Here is a 19,116-nt window from a genome sequence, read left to right as displayed (position 1 = left end):
TTCATTTTTTTCGGACTAAAAAAGACTTACTATACTATGTCGTTTTTTTGGCTAAAAACGCCATACTATACTGTCGTTTTTTTTCGGCTAAAAACGCCATACTATACTAAGTTGTTTTTTTCAGGCTAAAAACGCCTTTCTATACTATGTCATTTTTGTCGTTTTTTTCGGGCTAAAAACGTCATACTATACTATGTCATTTTTTTCGGCTAAAAACGCCATACTATACTATGTCGTTTTTTTCGGGCTAAAAATGCCTTACTATACTATGTCGTTTTTTTCAGTTTAAAAAAGCCTTACTATACTATGTCGTTTTTTTGGGCTAAAAACGCCTTACTATGTCATTTTTTTTCGGGCTAAAAATGCCTTTCTATACTATGTCGTTTTTTTCGGGCTAGAAATGACTTACTATACATGGTCGATTTTTTCGGGCTAAAAACGCCTTCCTATACATAGTCGTTTTATTCGGGCTAAAAATGCCTTTCTATACTATGTAGTTTTTTTTGGGCTAAAAACGCCTTACTATATGTCGGTTTTTTTCGTTGCAAGTCTACAGGAGCGTGCTGCTCCAAAGCGATTTTATAGCGCACTATTTACACAGAGGGCTCCACAAGAAGGTACTTCTCTCTTGTTTAATTTAGTCAACTAAATATTTTTTAGAAAAAGTATGAATACTTACCTCTTGGCAGGCGAGAGAAACGGCAGTCTCTTGCTGCAAAAGCAAACCCCTTGCAAAAAAACAAACAAACATTGGGCCCCATAAGGATTTATTTGAAGTGCTTCGATTTATTCACAGCACATGAAAAATAGACTTCAGTGATTATTCAACAAATATATAAGACACAAAGACAGCACTTTCATAATGACTCGTCAAAAGCAAAAAGCACTGGCTGAGCTCTTCAGCCCTGTTTGTTGTGTTCTGAACCATTGCAGCTCATTGGCATGTGGACGACAGACTCCATGTGGACGATAGACTCCAAGGACTGGCATCAAGAGTTAATAGATTCGACTCCGATTTGCAAACAGAATCAGCATTCGCTCTCCGTTGCAGTCTCAATTGTCACACGTCGGGGATAGCACCATTGGCGGTTGTGTTTGAGGTCGTCGGGAGGTTTGGTGCTGAGACTACAAGGTGCCTCAGAGGGTTTTTTTCTTGCGGTTCAGGACCGGTTCACTTGCCGTCGAGCTGGCAAGGATCTGTGAGGAATTTGGCCATGTTCACTGCAGGGGCATCTAAGTCAGATGTGGTCAGGCATTGCTGTGGATCTGGGAGAAAATAGAAAATGGCGTTTTTTTTTTTTTTACGACCATGTACAGTAAGGCGTTATTGAACGTCCATGAATAAAATGGGGAACGCAGCGACGATGCTCTTAAATAAAGGCCTGCGTCAATTTATCTGTGAAAGGCTCTCAGAACTACATGACGGGTATTGGCGGCAAATGTCTGCGGTTTAAAATGAAATGAAAACTTTTTTGTGTCATTAATAAGCATTCTTTGGTGTGAAAAATAAAAACAAAACTCACACAGTGTATCTGATCTGAGAGGGCTGCCGAAGAAGACGTTGGGGCTTTTCATGGAGGAAGCCAGAACAGCTAGCTTCATCCTCCTGGAAGTGGCGTCTAACTTCTCTTCCTGAAAAATAGGATGACCTCGTCAGGGATGAGACTGACCAAGGCTACACCACAAACAACTCTGAGTTGAGCAAATTTTGGCATTTCATCCATTGTCATCATCAGTGATGTTTTGCTGATTGATGCCATTGCTAGTCTCGATCACAAAAGGAAATCTTTGATTTCCATTCTTGGGCTTCCCCTAAACAAACCTCAGATGTGCGCGACATGCTGCACGAACGCAAAAGCCACCTAATGCAGCAGAAGGGTTTCATTTGGGATTTTTTTTTTTTTTTAATGCCATCAGTGCTCAAAAGCCAACAATTATTTGGCTTTTGGCTCTCCTGGCAATCTTAAGAGCAGAGAGAGTGAGTGCTAACGTTCCCGTTTTTGTCAAGTGCACCATTGTGCCACTGTTCGTGCTTTGTGCACGCATTCATCGCACCCAGCGCGTGGAACAATCCATTGATGCAAGCTTCAAATTAGATGCACGGTGGCACTACAGGGCCAAGCTTGACTCAAAAGTGGCTTTCTAAGTCAACTTGGATTTGTTAGATGACTGCTGTTAAAGCGGGGTACATACGCAGTGGTTTTTAAATATCATTTAAAATGTGAGCAAACATAAAACATGAGAAAGGAAAAAAAAAAGCCTAGGCTGTTAGGTATGTGGGGAACTCTTAAAACAACCAGATAATTGCTAAGGGGATTCATTTTTGGGACCACAAAATTAGGAAAAAGGCTAACATTGAGTTTTACAGTGCATAGCCCACTTAGTTAAAAATGAAGCAATGCAATTCTTAGCAGAAGAAGCAACACGGCCAAGTGTTGCTTGCGCACCTCAACTCAATCGTGTGCGTGCCGTACCCTGCACTCGTGGATTTTTCGTCTGGACTCATCGAGCTGGTGCTGCAGGTCCCAGACGATCTCCTTGTGTTTGGTGTAGCACTGCTCAGCCGCCTCCTTCTGCCGTTGTGACTCCTGACGTGGCATGGCAAGAAAGCCAAGTCATAATCCCAGTACAAAAGTTGCAAGCGACGTATTGTCTCCACCAACGAGCACCCCTACCTCCAAATCTTTGAAGTTGTCCATCATGTAGCGCCTCTCTGGAATTAACTTCACGTAGTCCATTGCGGCTAGAGAGTTCTATTAACAAAATGGTGGGGGTGGGGGGGGGGAACAGACATTCATGTCACAGTCAACATCGCACACAGGAACGTCTGTTAAAGGTACAAAAAGACAAGTAGGACACTGTGAGAATCAACGCAAGGAATCTGCGAGCTTTCCTCCCTTTATTGTGCCTCCAATTTCCTAAAATACTGTTTACAGAGTGGCTTGGAATCGAGAAAAGAGGCAAAGTGAAATGGGGCATCATTTCCAGTCGGGAGGCTCATCCAATGCGACAGCTGCACGCCTGCATCAGATCTCTGCGGATAATAACAGTGCTGGGGTCACGTGACCGCGACGGCGTATTTGCGTTAGCACAGATGATGGAAGAAGTCGTCCGCTAACAACGGCGGACGGTTGCCACCGTCATTGTTCCTTTCGTGGCAAACCAGAACGGGGCCTTTTCCCCGCGCATTATCTCCTGCGCCCACCTGCTCCCTTCACCGTCGTGACTTTGGGTGGCCGTTGAATCTTTGCAGATGATAATGATGCTGGCGCTATTCGAATAAGGCCTATTGAACCTTTTGTAACCAGCTGATGTAAACGCTCAAGAAAATGGTGTGCTTGAGCGCCAACGGGCATCATGTTCTCCTGGTGGCCAACACAAAAAGCTAATTGTGGACCTTTTACATCTGTCAGCTGTGTTTTTGTTGTTGTTAAACAGTAGCACATTCTATTTCTCTTGCCATTGCATCTTTTAAGACCCCAAGTCGGACGGAGGCATTTGGCTGAAAAGATGCCGTGACTGCTACATTGCGCCACGCCGATTGCTCGCATACTCGGATGACAGCCGCCCGGGCTGAGGAGAAAGTGGGTCGATGCATCTCACTGTTGCAGAAATGATTCAACTTGATGGTGGTCTGCAGTCGCCGGTGAACTAACAAGCGACTGGAAGGAGGAGACGAGCGGCGTAACACAAGAGATCGACAGCTTGAGTGTTCGGTGACTTTGGGGTCATTTTCCGGCTAAAAGGGAACAGGTTAACACGTAGTTTTGAGGATTTATTTTCACCTTTGCTGTCACTCCAGTCCAGTTTGCATGTGAGGAAACGTATTCCGGAATATCGCCATAACTACTTACATTTACCCTATTTTCCGCACTAAAAGGCGCACTGGATGATGAGGCGCACCTTCAATGAATGGCCTATTTTGTAATTTTTTTCATATATTGGACGCACTGGATTATAAATCGCAATCTACAATGCATCCACTAGATGGAGCTACGCTGCTATTCGACTCGAACAATATTCGTAGTTTCATTGAATCGTTAATTTATGTTTACGTTTTTACCCCCTTCTGCCCCGATTTTCTTTTTTTTTTTTTGCAGCACCATTACATGAAACTGAAATTAGAAGGTCTCCTCATTAAAGAAACAGGGAATACCAAGCAATTGGCAAATGTGCGACTGTTAAAAAATGCATTGCGAGCTGACAGTGACATAGCAATTAAAAACATGTTCATGTCTTCTCTGAAAGGGACAATATTCTGTTCTTCAAATAACAAGAGTCTGATTAGGCTTTGAAATCGACATAATTGCACCTGAACTACAATTTGAACGTTGCACTCATTTGCATCCACTATCAATGAGACCTTACCATCTCGAGATCCAACACACGATCCTGCAAAGACAAAAGATGGCAACCGATCAGAAAAACGCCACGGGCAAACGACCGTGAGCGGACACAAAACACAGCTGTGGTGAGCGACTTGACGGCCAGGTAATTTGCTCCAACAGTAAAAATGGACTACGTGTGTGTGTGTGAGATGACGGAGGAGAGAAGAGTAATGGGAAACGGGGGAAAGAAATGTTCAGAATTTGAAGATCTGCCAAACACACCAAGGCACATTTTCCTGACTTCTCATCGAGCTCTTGACTGATGCCCCGCCCCCTTGGTAACGATGCATGTAAGCGATGCGATGATTCTTAACTGCCACTCTTAACACACACCTGCTTCTCCCCCATCTGTTTTGCATGCATTAGCGGTTTCTAACAAGGGTTCCTTTACTGTGCAACGTCCCCCCCCCCACACCCCACCCCCGCTTGTCTTTCTAATTTGCTTTCTACAGCCCTCTCTTCTCATCCTTCATAATTAATGGCTCGACTGAGTACGGGGACAGCTGAATAATTGCGCACAAGTTTTGCCAGGTGCCGTCGAGTAGTAACAGATGGATCCCAGGTATCCAACTCTTGGCGAGTGAATGTTTATGTCTGGTGGTAGTGAGCAAAAGGCCAGTGGAAGTTCGGGCTGGGGGGTCAATCCACCGCATTAAAGGTGATGGTGGATGTCGCGGCACAGTGGGATCGAGACAAGGCCGCCGGTGGCTTTCAGTCATCAAGGCCTCGTGTCCGCTGCAATTAACTACTTGTCCAGGCATGGCTGCAAGATGTGTCACGCTCAGGGATGTGCACTCAAGTGTACACTGTGCGTCAAGGATGACCAAAAGTTCCGTTCCGTTTTACTCTGGACGGGTAGACATATTAACTCATAATATGATGTTAAACCAAAAAATACACATGAAATTTAAAATAAAAATGTTTGAGGTGATGATCGTTTAAACAGGAGGAGCTGGTACACTCACTCGCCAATTTATCAAGCACACCTTCACGAGATCTTGATCGAGAGAGTAAATGATGCACACCGCGGGGGGGGGGGGGGGGGGGCCCTATTTTCATTGAGGGGAAGTTGGAAGCTCTTTTTTGACTGCTCTCGGGATGTTTCCAAGGCACTCCGCATTGAGCTTGGGGGATCTCTTGGCATACTTTGAGATGCCAGTTGCACAGCGCGCCCTATGTATGGATGGGTGGCTGTCGGCTTTTCCGTTTTGCCGTCTTTCATTCAAATCCCTTCCTGTTACGTTTGCGGTCTCATTCTCATCCACATCTCATCACTCGCAGGCGTCCATGTTTTTGTCATATTAGAATTAGAAGTACTTCCTGCTTCTGTGTCTAAGAATCATGGGAAATGTAAACCTCCGAGCGTAATGCTGCATTCAGTCTGCACACAATAAGCATTTCTGGCGGCCCCTTACCTGCAACCTCACGAATAGAAGAAAGAAACTACAACGTGAAGGAAAGAAAAATGCATGCCGACCTGCAGGCTTCTCATTTCTTCAACCTTCTTGCGATTCCCCTCCAGCAATTCTAAACGAAAAGCGGAAGAGTTTGAAAGTGCGTTAGTTTTACATAGTTTTCTTCTTCCACCACTTCTATTTTTCTTAATTTCACGGAAGTTTAATCGGTGAGTATGATGTATGCACCCACATTAGTTAAAAGTCTCCAATGCACAATAATCAGTTCCGTTTCAAAAGTCTCCTTTGTACCCACCCAAGTCTTGTTTCTGCTTGCTGATAATTACAGCGGCAAATTGTTTTCCGTTGCAATCACTGAATTTTTACCTAATTTGACATTTATTTGGTCCCAAATTGAATTTCCAAGTACCACGGTATTTACACATTTTGCTTTGCGTGGTGATTTGCTTGTTTTAAACACATCTTTAGTGAGCCTTAAGTGCTTCCTCACGCTAGAACCGCTCCCCTGACAAATAAACAGAAAAGACTTGATGTCTCCAGCTGCTTTTCGCAACCCATTCGCCTCTGGAAATGCTCCGGGAAAATGTACTCCTTAACAGTACAAAATGTTTATTTTATTCAAATACGTCGCAGCCTGGGCAAGACCACACCCCCATCTCTTCAACCATGGATGCAAATAAACTGGAAAATGTCAAATACTATTTTGGACAGAAATTACGCAAGCCTCCAACTGATCCTTGATTTAGCTCTCGTTTTATTTCTGCAAAACCAAAGAAGTTTTTGAGACGACACGTAACTGACCTTATTTAGTATCTTTTCTTCTCTACGCAGGGGAGGACGCAAACCAAATAGAGATAAATAATATAATAAATAATAAGTATGGGGGCGTAGGGGGTATTCTGCTAACTGGTGCCATTAAGAGCCATTCGCCTGAGGTGAGCAATTAAGTGGCTTTAATAAAAACATCGCTCATATTAGAATTTGATGGACGAGTCTATGGTCATACTCTAGCAAAGGTTATTGGTGTTGAGCAAATGCTAATTGGAATGTCACCTTGTTGACGACCAGATGTGAAGTCATTTAAACGCTCCCATCAAAGAGATGGAAGCTACTTTTGTAGAAATGGCTTATTGGTTGCGGCCATATGGATGTTGTCAGCCCTGGGAGCCCGGGACGCAAGAAATAAGCTGACCCGCTGATGAAATGAATCTTTAGCCTTGATCTAGACATTGCATCATTACGAGATGAAAGGTGAGGGAAGAGTACGAAGAGATGCAGTGTGTGATGTGCTGAGGAGATCTTCTGCCGAGGTGGAAAGAAAGGAAAGGAAGAGATAAGATCGGACGCAAAGGGAACACACTCTGAGGCGCTGACACAATTTAAATGGATCACAGAGTCAAACGCAAGCAATTAAATGGGGTCAAATTACTTTGGCACAACTTTTAGTACACCGTTGCTCGATTACAGAACCTATTTGTAAATCTTTTGATGTTTTGTTAGGAATGAATGAAATTCCTTAAACGTGCACTTTTTGTTCATTCTGAATTCATGAGGTCAAATAAAAATGTCCCCATTGTCCATTCTCAACATCTGATATCATCCTCCACAAAAGATGTGGACTTCTGCAGGTAAGTAACGGTAAGTAGCTAACAAAGGAAACAGAAATACTGTACATCTGCAATGCTCGATGACATCGTTGACTTTGGACAAAGGTCGGCGCTCAGACGACAGCCATTTTAGTTATTTATTTCTAGGTAGGCATGAATCTCTACAGGTTGCCTTAAGAGGACTGTAGCCAACAACAGTCACCTCACGCTAAAGCAATAGCAGTGCTGTGATTTTGGACCTTGTTTTTCGGTGCTGATGCAGAGCAGCAGTTTTTCTTGTTCGTCCAGGCGCTGCAAGAACGCATCTCGCTCCGTTGCCCGAGTCTGCCTGAGTGCCTTCAGCTCAGCTCTGGTGTGCTTGTGCTGCATCCTCAGGCGCTGTTCTCTTGTGTCATGCTCGCGCACCTCCTCACGCAGCAAGCGTATCTTGGACTGGTTCGTTAGAATATATATATAAAAAAAATGCATCGGATGTGGATTTTGTAAGAGTATACAGAAGTGCACATTTAGAGCGTACGTAGAACATTCTTCGGCCGATCTGAACCACTCATTTTTCTTCTTGTCCTATCACGCTGCTTCAACACAAACGTTTAGCCGGAGCCCCATCAACAAAGTTGGCAGGAGAGGAACACGTCCTCAAACCCACTCACGCCTTAAAGTGTGTCATCAGCTTTTGCAGATGCAAACACGAAGCAACGATCCAGAAGATATCAGTCAAGTCATCCAACCATTGGAAATGAACTGAAAGTCCTCTCACAATAATCCTGGAAAGGAGCAAGATTATCTTTTTCGAAGGCAATATCATTGAAGCCATAAAGGTGCCTTCCGGTCTTAAGAGGACAGCTGATGAAAACGGAATATTTGTCATCATACTTTTAAAGATGTGGGTCACTACAATGCTGCATTTGTATAGAAATAATAACTCGTTCTGGAAAGGTTTCATTTCAGTAACTGTGTTTAAATGAGCAAATAAAAAAAAATGTTTCATCCATTTTCCCTGCTATAGAGGCACCCGCCCCCCTCTTGTTCCCACTAACAGCGGTTGCACTCTTAATCTCTGGCCGTATAATTGAATTTGCTGGAAAAATCCCGTGGTTGGTTGACAGAGTCACACTGCATGTAAGAATCATACCTTGGTCTCTGCGAGCCAAAGGGAGCTGTCGTTGACTGATCCAGCTTTCCTGGTTGCCTGTTCAAACAAATGAAGGCAATCGTAAGCATTCCTGCATGCAGGCGAGCCAAAAATGGGAAATCGTGCAATTGGATTGGCTCCGGCATTTTGTGCATAGAAGAAACATACAGAAAGACACAAACTAAGATTTACACACACAAATTGGGTTATTCTTAAGTGTTATTGTTCATAGTCGATAAATGGTCAATCAACCAGTGTATCACAATGTCCTGTGACATCACCATGGGTGGAAGGCACTATACAGTATAAATGACGGGTCTCTGGGTCATTTCATGCAAGTGGGTGGATGGATGGCACACAAACGCCGAAAAAGAAGGTAAAATATCCCAAAGCACCTGGAAGTTGTCTTCACCATTCCTCAGCAGGCCTTGGACAGCTTCATCTAATTCGTCGCCGATGGAGGAAAGTAGGGCCACGCGTTCGGCTTCCATCTGTGCCACCTTCTCTTCCAGTTTCACAAGTTCGGATACTGTTGCACGCCCACCTTCGTCTAACCTGAGCTGAGGAGGACAGGAGAACGATAACAGTGGTTCAGTTTAGACTTTACTGTCGTCGCATTTTGTGGAGGACGGGGGACAACTGCATGGATTTAACTTTTTGTCACAAAGACTTGAGGAAAAAAAAATCGGAGCATCCAAACAGTGAAAAAAGTGTCATTTGCTTCCCTCCTCCACAAACAGACCTGGTTAACTGCCTTCCTCTGGTCTGCTCTATCAATAGTTCCAGAGTCTCTTCCAGGGCACAGTCAATCAAGATGTCAGGGACACAGGAACTAACGGAACAGTGTTGCTCGGGGGACTGTGGGTCATCATTCTGTCTCTTCTTGATAAACTACCCACGCTGCATGAATAACAGTCTCTCTCTCTTTTTTTTTCCTCTTTCATCCGATTTAGAGTCAATACATGGATATCCTGAAGAGATCCTCCTACTGAAGGGGCCTGTCAGAGACGAGAGTGAAGACGCCATCTGTCGTTGTAAAGCACCTCCGATTTCATGTAGCAGCCCTTTGAAATAGTGCCGATGTGGCACAAATATAACCTTTCAAACCTTCTCGGGGTTTGCATGATCACAGGACGTTGCCTTGAATACATAAGTTCTGACAAAAAATATATATATATATCATGGCATGGCTTTCTTTTTTTTTTTTACATTATTCCATTTTAATCGAGACCACACTTACTTCATCCAGTTCCAGTTTAAGTAGCTGGTATTTTTTGCAGAGGAGAGCATGTGCATCCTCTTTTGACTTCAGCTGTGCGGCCAGCTTATCACACTCATCCTTCATCCTGTCCAACTTGACGCGCAGCACCTCGCACAAATTCGTCTCCGACACTGCGGCTGCCTAATGGAGAGCAGGTGTGTTTACGATCATGATATGCGCAGGGATATTAGGACTGGACATCATCAATTTACACGTGAACCCCGGTCCATTTGAAAAATTTCTCCCTCTGAGCTGGCAAAGCCAAAATGCCTTAAATTTGCAACCACAAAACGACTAACCCTATTGTTGCTCACGTCTAGATGATTATTTTTTTTTTTTTTACTTTGACAGATTTCTGCATAAAAGGGCTGCTTTGTGGGGGAAAAAAATTGCATCAAGTACTAATTAGAGTGGAATTAACAACACAAACTGAGAACTTGGGATGAACCGAGTGACAGACTGAGGAAAAATAGAGAAAAATTGAGGGAAGGAAACCGTCAGAAGGGAAATGCAAAATTTAAGCTGGAGGGAGGTGACAAGGGAAGGGATTAAGAGGGAAAGGGATGATACAGTGGAGGGGAAACCTAGAGAGGACAAGGACAAGGAAAAACAGCTATTCAAGCGTCCCCCCCCCCCCCCAAAGTTGACTGCAGCAAAATCGGAATAGACGCGAAATTCGAATATCGGGTGGACATGCGCAGCAACCACAGCGTGGAACTTCATACAATCTCGTCCTTGTTTTCACCGAACGGAAATATGACACCATTACAACGAGCGGTGTCCGATAACGCCAATGAGGACAGCTACATTCACCCAATACCAGGGAAGACCTTCAAAACAATGAAGGAATCATCACTCAATCTCCTTAAGCAGGGGGTCGAGGTTCATGCTGGAGGCTTCAAATCGAGAGCAATTCCACAATTACGCTTCACTGCTTTAACGAGGCTAAAAGGGTCGGGGGATTAGCGTTCGTATATTCATGCCCGGAGCCTTGAAATGATCATGATGATTTACGCAAAACATTCAAATCCCAGCTAAGATCCAGCCGCTCGCGCTCAGAGGGATGTGCCTAAAGCCCCTGAAGGAAAAAAAAAAAAAAAAAAAAATCGGCACATGAGCCATTGATAAATATTTGCTGCGGATGGCATTCAATTTTCCGTGTACCGGCGTGAGGAAAAGACTGTGCATCCTATGGCTTGGCTTGATCACGGGTTCCACAATGAATAATTCACCTTCACGTCATTTAGATGTGACTGGATTTCATCGCGCTGCTGACGGCAGAGTCGGAGCATGTCTTGCATTTCCTCGCGCTTCGTCCTGCCTCCTTCAACTGCGACCTTCAGGTTGTCCAGCTCCTTCCGATGAACCTCTCTCTCGAGCTGCAGCTGTTTCCGTAGCGTGTCCGGCTCATCCTCAACCGCCGCCAGCTTGGCCCGCAATTCCGCCGCGACCTTCTGAAGCTCCTTCTTGGAAGCTTCCGCCTCACTCAGGCGGTGCGCTAGCTGGGCATGAGCTGAGGTCATTTGACTCAGCGCGACCTGGAGCTCAGCCTGCTTATTCAGGTGTCTCTGACTGAGACGGGTTTGTGTGTCCGCTTGCTCGACGAGCCTCTGATTCTCTTCCCTCAGTCTTGCCAGGTTCTCCGACTGACGCCGAAGCTCCATCTGAAGGGCATCAGAGGACTCCTTGGCCTAGAATGAAAAGTACATATTAGAAATGATAAGAAAAGCGCGTGACGTCACGCCAAAGAAATCACAGAAAAGTTGAACAAGCACCGCAAGTGCTGATTGTTCAATGCTCAAACATCTTTGCTTGTTCTGAGAGTATTGAGGGGAAGGGACGTTCAACCCTGACCTCCCGGATTTCTTGCTCTCGAGCCAATTGGCACTGGCGGCTCTCGGAGAGCGCCACGTCCTTGCGGTGGAGCTCCTCATCACGCTGGGCCAAACGTTGTAGGCTTTCGGCCAGCTCTCTGCGGGCAGCCTCGGCCTGCTGGCTCAGCGCCTTCAGCTGGGTGTGGGAGCGCTCCGTTTCTTTGGCTACCTGCGGGGAGGAACAGAAAGAGCGGTGGGCGAGAGTGACAGGAAAAAATGAATTACAGAAGACGCTGGGGAGGCGAACGGAGAACAAAGCACAGCTCTGACAACATTTGACGAGAGCAAGACTGACGGGGAAACGGCAGGAGAGGGGACGTAGGCGGCAGAAAAGCGTCCGCACGTGGCAATGCGTTCGTTCAAGGACGGTTGTCGGGTTTGTGAGGGGCAGATTGCGTCCGGGCCTTTGACTGTAACTGAGGAGGACTATGCTGTAGCTCAAACTAATCATTTCATCGAGCACTTGATTATACATCCTTATTCACTAACAGGGTGGAAATGAATTCATACTTACTTCACGTCACATCAAACATTCCGGGTGGGGATCTCTCGCTCCGACTAGCTGCCGGTAACGCAGACTAAACTCTGACAGCAGTTGGACAGACACCAAACGCGCCATCTCAAAGCGCAAGCAGTCGGGTTGGGAAAGCCGCCATGAACTTTTCAGGACCCGGCTGAAGTTCTAAAGGTGTCGAGTAGCTGGTCCACAGACAAAATTAAAATTGACAGCGCTCCTTCTGAATCCAAGGTTCGACAGTTTGTCCGAAAAGGCCGAACGGGACTTCCTCTTTGGTATCCTTCACAGACGGTGTCCAACAAATTTTTTTTTCCCAGAAATTTGTACTCCCGAAATGCAGACGTGTCAAAAGCACATGAGTTGGGAATATTGAATTCACAGTGATTTTGGATCGGGCCAACTTCCTTTGGAGTGGCAAGGGGGTATTTCGCGACTGCATAGCAAGACTAAATCAAAGCATCAAAACAGAACGTGTGAATGAATCGGTGTTTGGATTCTTCTGCATGTATGAGACATTTAGAATGAGAGTTCATCTAGTGTCACACACAGACTTGGCGAATATATAACACAGTAAGCACTTCTTCCTGTCGTTGAACAAACGCCTGCCCTTGACTGACCTTTGCTGCCTTGTCAGTGTGCAGCTGAATGTGGGCCCGGGCCTCCTCCAGCTCCTTCTGCAGTCGATTGCACTTTGCCCTCCATTGGCGCACGGCCTTTTGGGCCTTGGCCCTCAGTTCTTCTCTGCTCCTCGTGCTCTCCTGGAGTAACGCCTCGGTCTCGGTCCTCTCTGTTTGCCCTCGGCTCTGAAAGGAAAGGTGAGCTGTATAGTTTGAAAGTTCTTTTTTATTTTTTTTCTCTGTATGTGTATCCTTTTCTACCTAAAGTAAATCGGTATTTTCACCAAGCTAATCCTTGCCGCTTGAGTCCAGCGTGAAATACTTAAAAGTGGAGTCAGTGAACTGAATAATCCTCTCGAAAGCACTTTATGATCCTAATCTAACAAACAAAACAAATCATCGTTCAAAGCATTAACTGATGAAACCGAGAACCACCTGCATATCCTTCAGCTGCTCAAGCATTCGGACTTGTTGTTGCTCCCGCCGTGCCAACTCTGCAGACAAGCCCTAGGTTACAGAAACGAGGGGTAAGGGGCTTGAAGGTACCAAAAGAACTTGCGGAGGGTTGAAGCACTACGTGTTAAAGCAACAAAGATTCCAGAAAAAGAGTGAGAGAAACGCCGGTCAGAGAAAGCTCAGAATTAAAATTGGATTACCTTTTGAAGGAGTCAGAAAAATAGTGCACAAATCGTTCCCGTTGGATTATTTTATATCTCCAACAACAAGTTGGAGTCACTTTGAAGTTCTGATGTCTAAATTCTAAAGTTTGAAGTATACCAAGCACAGGTAGTGCAAGCAGTTAGTCACAGGCTGATTAGTCACAGAACAAGTTCACTGGGAATAAATCCAGTCATGGCCCTTCCATTTATTCATCCTATTTATTCTTTTTTTTTTTTTTTTTTTTTAATGAAACAATTTGATGTCCGTTCAGCGACGCCCCAGATGATGCATCCAATTCACGGTTTAACACCTACAATACAGGAAGCATGACATTCTTTTTTCACTTTAAAGAAAAAAAAAAAAGCTAAAATATTAACATTCCAGCATCCTTTAAAGACGTGTATTGAAAGGGGGTTTGTGCTGTATGATTATTTTCCCACTTTGCCTGAAAGAATTTGTACAGAAAGAGATTTTTCTTCAATCAAGTGCGGCGTAGATGCCACACAGGAAACTTCTGAAAATTCAAAAACACAATGTCGGCATTGCGCTACTCATCAGACACCGGACCGATTGTTTTCTAAACAGACATGACGCACACACCTCCAACTGGATTCTCAGCTGGATGTGCTCACTCTCCTTGCGGTCCACAGCATTCTTTAGCTCCTTGACCTCACTGCTGGCCGATGCCCTGCGCAGTTGAGCTCGCAGTTCCGCCAACTCTTTTTCCATGTCTGAACCATTGACACACATTCAATACAGAAAAGACACACGCAGGAAATAACTGGGGAATACATTTAAAATACTTATCTCATGACAACAGTGTTGTCAATAACAGTACTTTTTTTTTTTTAATGTCACGGGGTTCTCCACATTTTTTAACTTTCCTCATTGGATGTATTAAATATCCATCCACCAACCTGCCTTTCCACCTTCAGTTATTCATTCAATAAAGATGCCTTAATGAGCTTAGCAATAAAATGAGGCAAACTGCCTAATCACACTCCTGACACCTACAATGCGTACCTTGTAATCTTCCCTCCTCCCTGCTTGTATGGTTGCCAGGGATGGGCTGACTTGACTGTAGCCAGACTCTCTGAAGCTCCGTTTTCTCCTTCCTGCTCCTCTGCAGCTCACCCCGCATATTCTCCACCTGCAAATCATCACGCACGCATGGCACAAAAACGCTGGGATATTCCAGTGGGATTGAGGATTTGCTTCACTGGAGTTTGCGGCATAGACTCAAGGTTATGTGTCCGTTCGTATTCACGCAGAGCGCAGTTCATCCAGAGAAAATAAATACAAACCTGTTGAACCAGTGACGCTCTGCTGTCCTCTGACTGATCTAGTAGTCTCTTCACTCTCTCCAGCTCCTGCTCCATCTCGGGACAGCGTGGGGGGTGTTATTCGATGATGATGTCAGTAAAATTGAACAGCGACCAAATTAGATTTCGGCTTTAAGCGAACGAAATCCATTCAAATGTGTACTCACCTTGAAGGACTTCTCCTTTTCAAGTAATCTGGATGTCATGGTGTCCTCTCTCTCGCTGACATCGATTTTATGTCTCTCAAAAGTCTACAAAACAAACGCACGGGACAAAAACAGGTGTTCTGCAGCAATAACAATGCAACATGACAGGCGCTTTCGGATGACATCATCCACCCTCCCCATTTCTTTCGAATGAGCCAGTGGCATAATGGTGCGGGGATTCACATCCCACTCAATCGCGCCCATTGTAAGCAGGCCACGGTGATGGATTGTCAGCTGCGAGCAATAACCTCTACCCAAGCGACTCATCGAGGTGATTCACATCATAGCGGGCCCATCGGTGAGGAATAAATGTGCTCTGTGCTTCCCCTCCTCCTCAACTTTTGTGATAAATTAGATTAGTTTCCTCTTCGTTTCCTTGTGTGTTTATTTACTCTTTTGAGGGGGAAAATTTACTTCTCCTCACCCTTGGGTGTGCCGCTTTCCCATGAGGAGACTATCCAGGCGAGGGATATAAAATGAATCGTAGCTGCTTCCTACGTGGAAATCGGAGCTCATCCCCAGGTGAGCCGTTTTTGAAAAAACATTCTAAAGCAACACAGTGACCCCTTGTGGTATACAGCAAAACGACAGTATGTAAAATGCAGACAACTTGGCTCTCTTCTCCAGCAACTTGGTGATAAAATATCGTTTTTACATTGAAACTGTTTAGGATGTGCATACAAACAGATGTATTGGAAGCCTAATTTTGTTTCATTATTTTCCCCGCAATCAGCAGATCCATGAAGGCAAGTACAAATCACTGAAAGGGGTCAAAGTGCAAGCTTGCCACATTGATCCTGTGGACTGAGGGTGTTCAGTGAGTTTAAGGAAATAACACTGCATCACTAATCTGATGAGCAAATTTTACTGCGGCTGTGGATACGATAATTTAAGTTGCTGTTGTTGCTGATATTCAAAAATTTAAATTGAGAATACAGGTAAATAATTCATTTGGGCTACTTTTGTCTTGCAGGAAGCAAGGTGATGCTCGCTTCAGCGTGCCTTACAATCCTGAAACAACGTCACCAGTGACCACCACCTGAAAAGTTCATCAAATTCCGAGCCGAAGCAGAAGCGCACACTTACAGAGTCTTGTCGCTGAATAGGGGCCATTTGCTCGGAGAGGCTCTCAATTGCAAACCTGGTGTCAACATCAGCCCTGTCAAGAAATGACAAATACTTCCTTGTCTACTTCAATTCAAAAGCTGTTCTCATGTTCACAGACAGCATCGTATATCAAATATTACCTATTTCTCCTGATGATTTCTTGCTCCAAGTCTACTGATAGTCTCTGTTGGTCACAGCGGAGATCTCTCATGGACTGGTGCAAAGTGTGGATCTGTGTCAGAGTAAATACTGCACTAAAAAACAACAGCAAATTCAAAAGCAGGATCTTGTCTGTCAAACAAAATAGCCGCCTTAGTTACATTCCAATCAGGGTTGGGCAATTATTCATGATCAACATATATAGCGATGGACAGGGTATCAATGTCAGTATCGTTTATCATTTAGATCAGGGGTGTCCAAAGTCGGTCCTGAAAGGGCTGCCGTCCTGCCTGTTTTCCAGCTGCAACGCGCTTGAACACTTTGTGAATGTACGTAACAACTGGCACTTCTGTGGTCCTTACGTCCTCTCCTGACAAGCTACTATTCTTGAAGCGAACGCTTGCGGAGTGAGACCTCCTCCTCCTTCTCATCCCTGGCGTTCCTGCGTAGTCCTTTAGCGGGGAGGTCGGTTTGCCATCTGTAATTACACATGATTGCAGGCTGTAAAATACTAATACAAGGGGTCACATTGGAATGAATGAAGCGAGATGAGCCCAGTGGAAAACTCAGCCAAATATTTCCAAGTCACAGGCTGCTTTATGACTTGGCCCATTTAATCTATTTTAAGCATATTAAGATCCAAAACAAGAGTTTAGATGCTGAGGCTTTGGACCTGATTCAGGGCAACAATCCAGGTCACTGGAATGCAAGCTGCATGCGGAAGCGCTGCTGTGAGCACCATTGGCCCTGCTCAGCCTCTGCGCCTGCAGTTGACTGATGGACTCCTCCAGATTATCACGAAGCTAGAAAACAGAAAATGGATGCTGAAACAATAAACAAGCAGGTTTGGGAGAGGACTGAGTCAAGGCTTGCAGATCATACTTCCGGGCAGGGGTGTCAAAGTCAGGTCGTGCAGGGCCACTGTCCTGCATGTTTCCCAAGTCTCCCTGTTGTAACATACCTGATTCAAATGAACAGGTTCAGTGTCAGGCTTCCACAGAGCTTGCTGATGATCTGAAAACATGCAGGACAGCGGTCCTCCAGGACAGGAGTTTAACACCCCTGCTACTGGGGCTGACTTCAGCCTAATTTGGCATTTAAGTACTCGTTTAATTTCAGGAAGCAGAATATTAGATCTCAAGGGTGGGTTACAATGGAGAGTGTACTAAAATAAAAATGAGATGACGCTGGCCTTGTGCAATTCAAAAGCCATCTGTGCAATGTGTACCGTAATATAATTTCATGACACTGGGAATGGATTGAACAGGTGTTTTACCAGAGCCATGGCTTCAGCCTGGTCATTGGTATGGTTCCTGTACTGGCCCAGCATCTGGTCCACCTTGGTCAAATTCCGATTGGTATCCTGCCAAAGAGACAAATCATTGAGCGGCCGCTCAAAGTCAAGCATTCACAACAATCATTCTACTGTGCATCCCAAAGCATCCACACTCATGCCATTGCACATCAAAAATGTGAGTTGGCTCTGCCTGTTTATAATTATTTGACTCCTTTTATAATACTATAAAAATAAAACAAGACGGCATGAGTACGAGTACCTGCAAAGTGCTGCACAGTGTGCCGATCTTCTCGGAGATGTCAGCTGCATGGCCGTCACCTGCTCGGCCACTGGCTCGGCCTCTTTCCCGTACAGGTTTGCTGTGGGCTTCGCGCCCCTGCGGCCTGTGTCCACGCAACCTGTCACTCGAATCTGACCCACTGGATGTGTCCATATTTTCGATTTATGGTTAGACTACACGTGGCCATGCAAATATTTTGATTAAGTAGCCTGAGTCTCCAAAAACGCGCAATGGCAAAATCATTGCACATTCCATTCGCGACGAAATTGCCAAATGCTTGCTTTGCTGCAACACGAATTTAACTACTCTAAGACATTATGAGACCTGTAAAATTCAAAAATCCGTTTTTTGCCTTCCCATTCAAACCTCTCATTGTGCTGCTGCAGGATGATTCTCCGCTTGATCAACAAGTGGCAAACAGTAAATGCTAGCTAGCTAACCTAAAGCTTGCCAAACTGATACTGATGCAATACAATAACGGCCGCAAAATCGGACAAATGTTCCGTGAAAACATCTAAAATATATTCCACTGTTTCGTTGCCCACGTCACAAGTGAGTTTCCAGTTAAAAGAAAAGAACTGAAATTATGCATCTCCGTACTATGGCAACTTGAACTAGCCGCGTCTGAGCAGGACAACGACCAACAACAACCGCAGAGAAAAGACACACTGGGAATTGTAGTCCTAAAACATTGTAAACTGAGGGAAGGTTCTTCTTGTGAACTACAATATCCACAAGGAGGCTTCTGCGCTGGTGCGTCCACGCCTTTAGAAAGGAAAATGTATTATAATTACCAAAACTAGTACACTGCTATGATTTCTGTGGTTGACAATAAAACAAATGTATGAATACATTATTATCCACATAACTTAAAATAATAAATAATAATAAATTATTATTATTATATAAATTATTATTGTTATTATTTTAAGTTATGTGGAGTCAAATCCATGCATGATTTTGGAGCCTACGGATTCGACGTAATTGTCTCCTGCAGTACACGAGGCTGCCTGTTGCCGAAGTGGTGAGTAACATTATACCGACAATAATGAGCGAGGGGTTGGGAGTTATTCTCCAATCTAACACAAGAGTGTCTCCTAAATCCACCCTCAAGATGAAGACCACCTCCAAAAGCCACTAAAGAGCTCCAGCTGCATGCCCGTCCTCCAGCATCTCTCCTGTACCTTCACAGCTTCACACACAGAACACCCCGGAGAGGAAAGTGCGCGTTCTTTGCAAAGTTTTGGGCAATAATTCAAATGCTATCCTGTATA

The 19,116-nt window shown here is 44.7% G+C and overlaps 1 protein-coding gene across 2 annotated transcripts; it reads right to left on the bottom strand.

Moving 5' to 3' along the window:
- Nucleotides 1–762: 762 nt before the first annotated feature.
- Nucleotides 763–18,500, bottom strand: cep128 (centrosomal protein 128). 2 transcript variants are annotated; one of them, XM_086100665.1, is made up of 24 exons: nucleotides 17,822–18,500; nucleotides 17,542–17,628; nucleotides 16,939–17,068; nucleotides 16,628–16,743; nucleotides 16,247–16,338; nucleotides 16,086–16,158; nucleotides 14,961–15,044; nucleotides 14,776–14,850; nucleotides 14,495–14,621; nucleotides 14,072–14,202; nucleotides 13,247–13,318; nucleotides 12,812–12,997; nucleotides 11,658–11,846; nucleotides 11,036–11,494; nucleotides 9,783–9,944; nucleotides 8,938–9,102; nucleotides 8,543–8,599; nucleotides 7,650–7,842; nucleotides 5,866–5,915; nucleotides 4,369–4,392; nucleotides 2,676–2,753; nucleotides 2,475–2,588; nucleotides 1,524–1,632; nucleotides 763–1,266 (listed from the first exon to the last, which is right to left on the bottom strand). In XM_086100665.1, the coding sequence occupies exons 1-24, from the start codon at nucleotides 17,993–17,995 to the stop codon at nucleotides 1,172–1,174; spliced, it is 3,042 nt and encodes a 1,013-aa protein (XP_085956791.1). In that variant the 5' UTR covers nucleotides 17,996–18,500; the 3' UTR covers nucleotides 763–1,171. The 2 variants fall into 2 exon arrangements, with proteins under 2 accessions (XP_085956791.1, XP_085956792.1); XM_086100666.1 differs by having other exon boundaries at nucleotides 14,776–14,841.
- Nucleotides 18,501–19,116: the final 616 nt, after the last annotated feature.

The sequence above is a fragment of the Hippocampus guttulatus genome, chromosome 20, assembly GCF_054856545.1.
Source record: "Hippocampus guttulatus isolate MCC_2025c chromosome 20, RoL_Hgut_1.0, whole genome shotgun sequence".
Taxonomy (NCBI): Eukaryota; Metazoa; Chordata; class Actinopteri; order Syngnathiformes; family Syngnathidae; genus Hippocampus; species Hippocampus guttulatus.
This window is presented reverse-complemented; position numbering and strand designations above follow the sequence as displayed.

Bases quoted from the DNA above. Each gene is read 5' to 3' on its own strand.
- cep128 (XM_086100665.1), bottom strand. From the start codon at position 17,995: ATGGACACATCCAGTGGGTCAGATTCGAGTGACAGGTTGCGTGGACAC. The intron at 15,045-16,085 runs GTAAGTGTGCGC...TTTGTTTTGTAG, and splicing joins CTATTCAGCGACAAGACTCT to ACTTTTGAGAGACATAAAAT. The intron at 9,945-11,035 runs GTGAATTATTCA...GCTCTCCATTAG, and splicing joins CACATCTAAATGACGTGAAG to GCAGCCGCAGTGTCGGAGAC.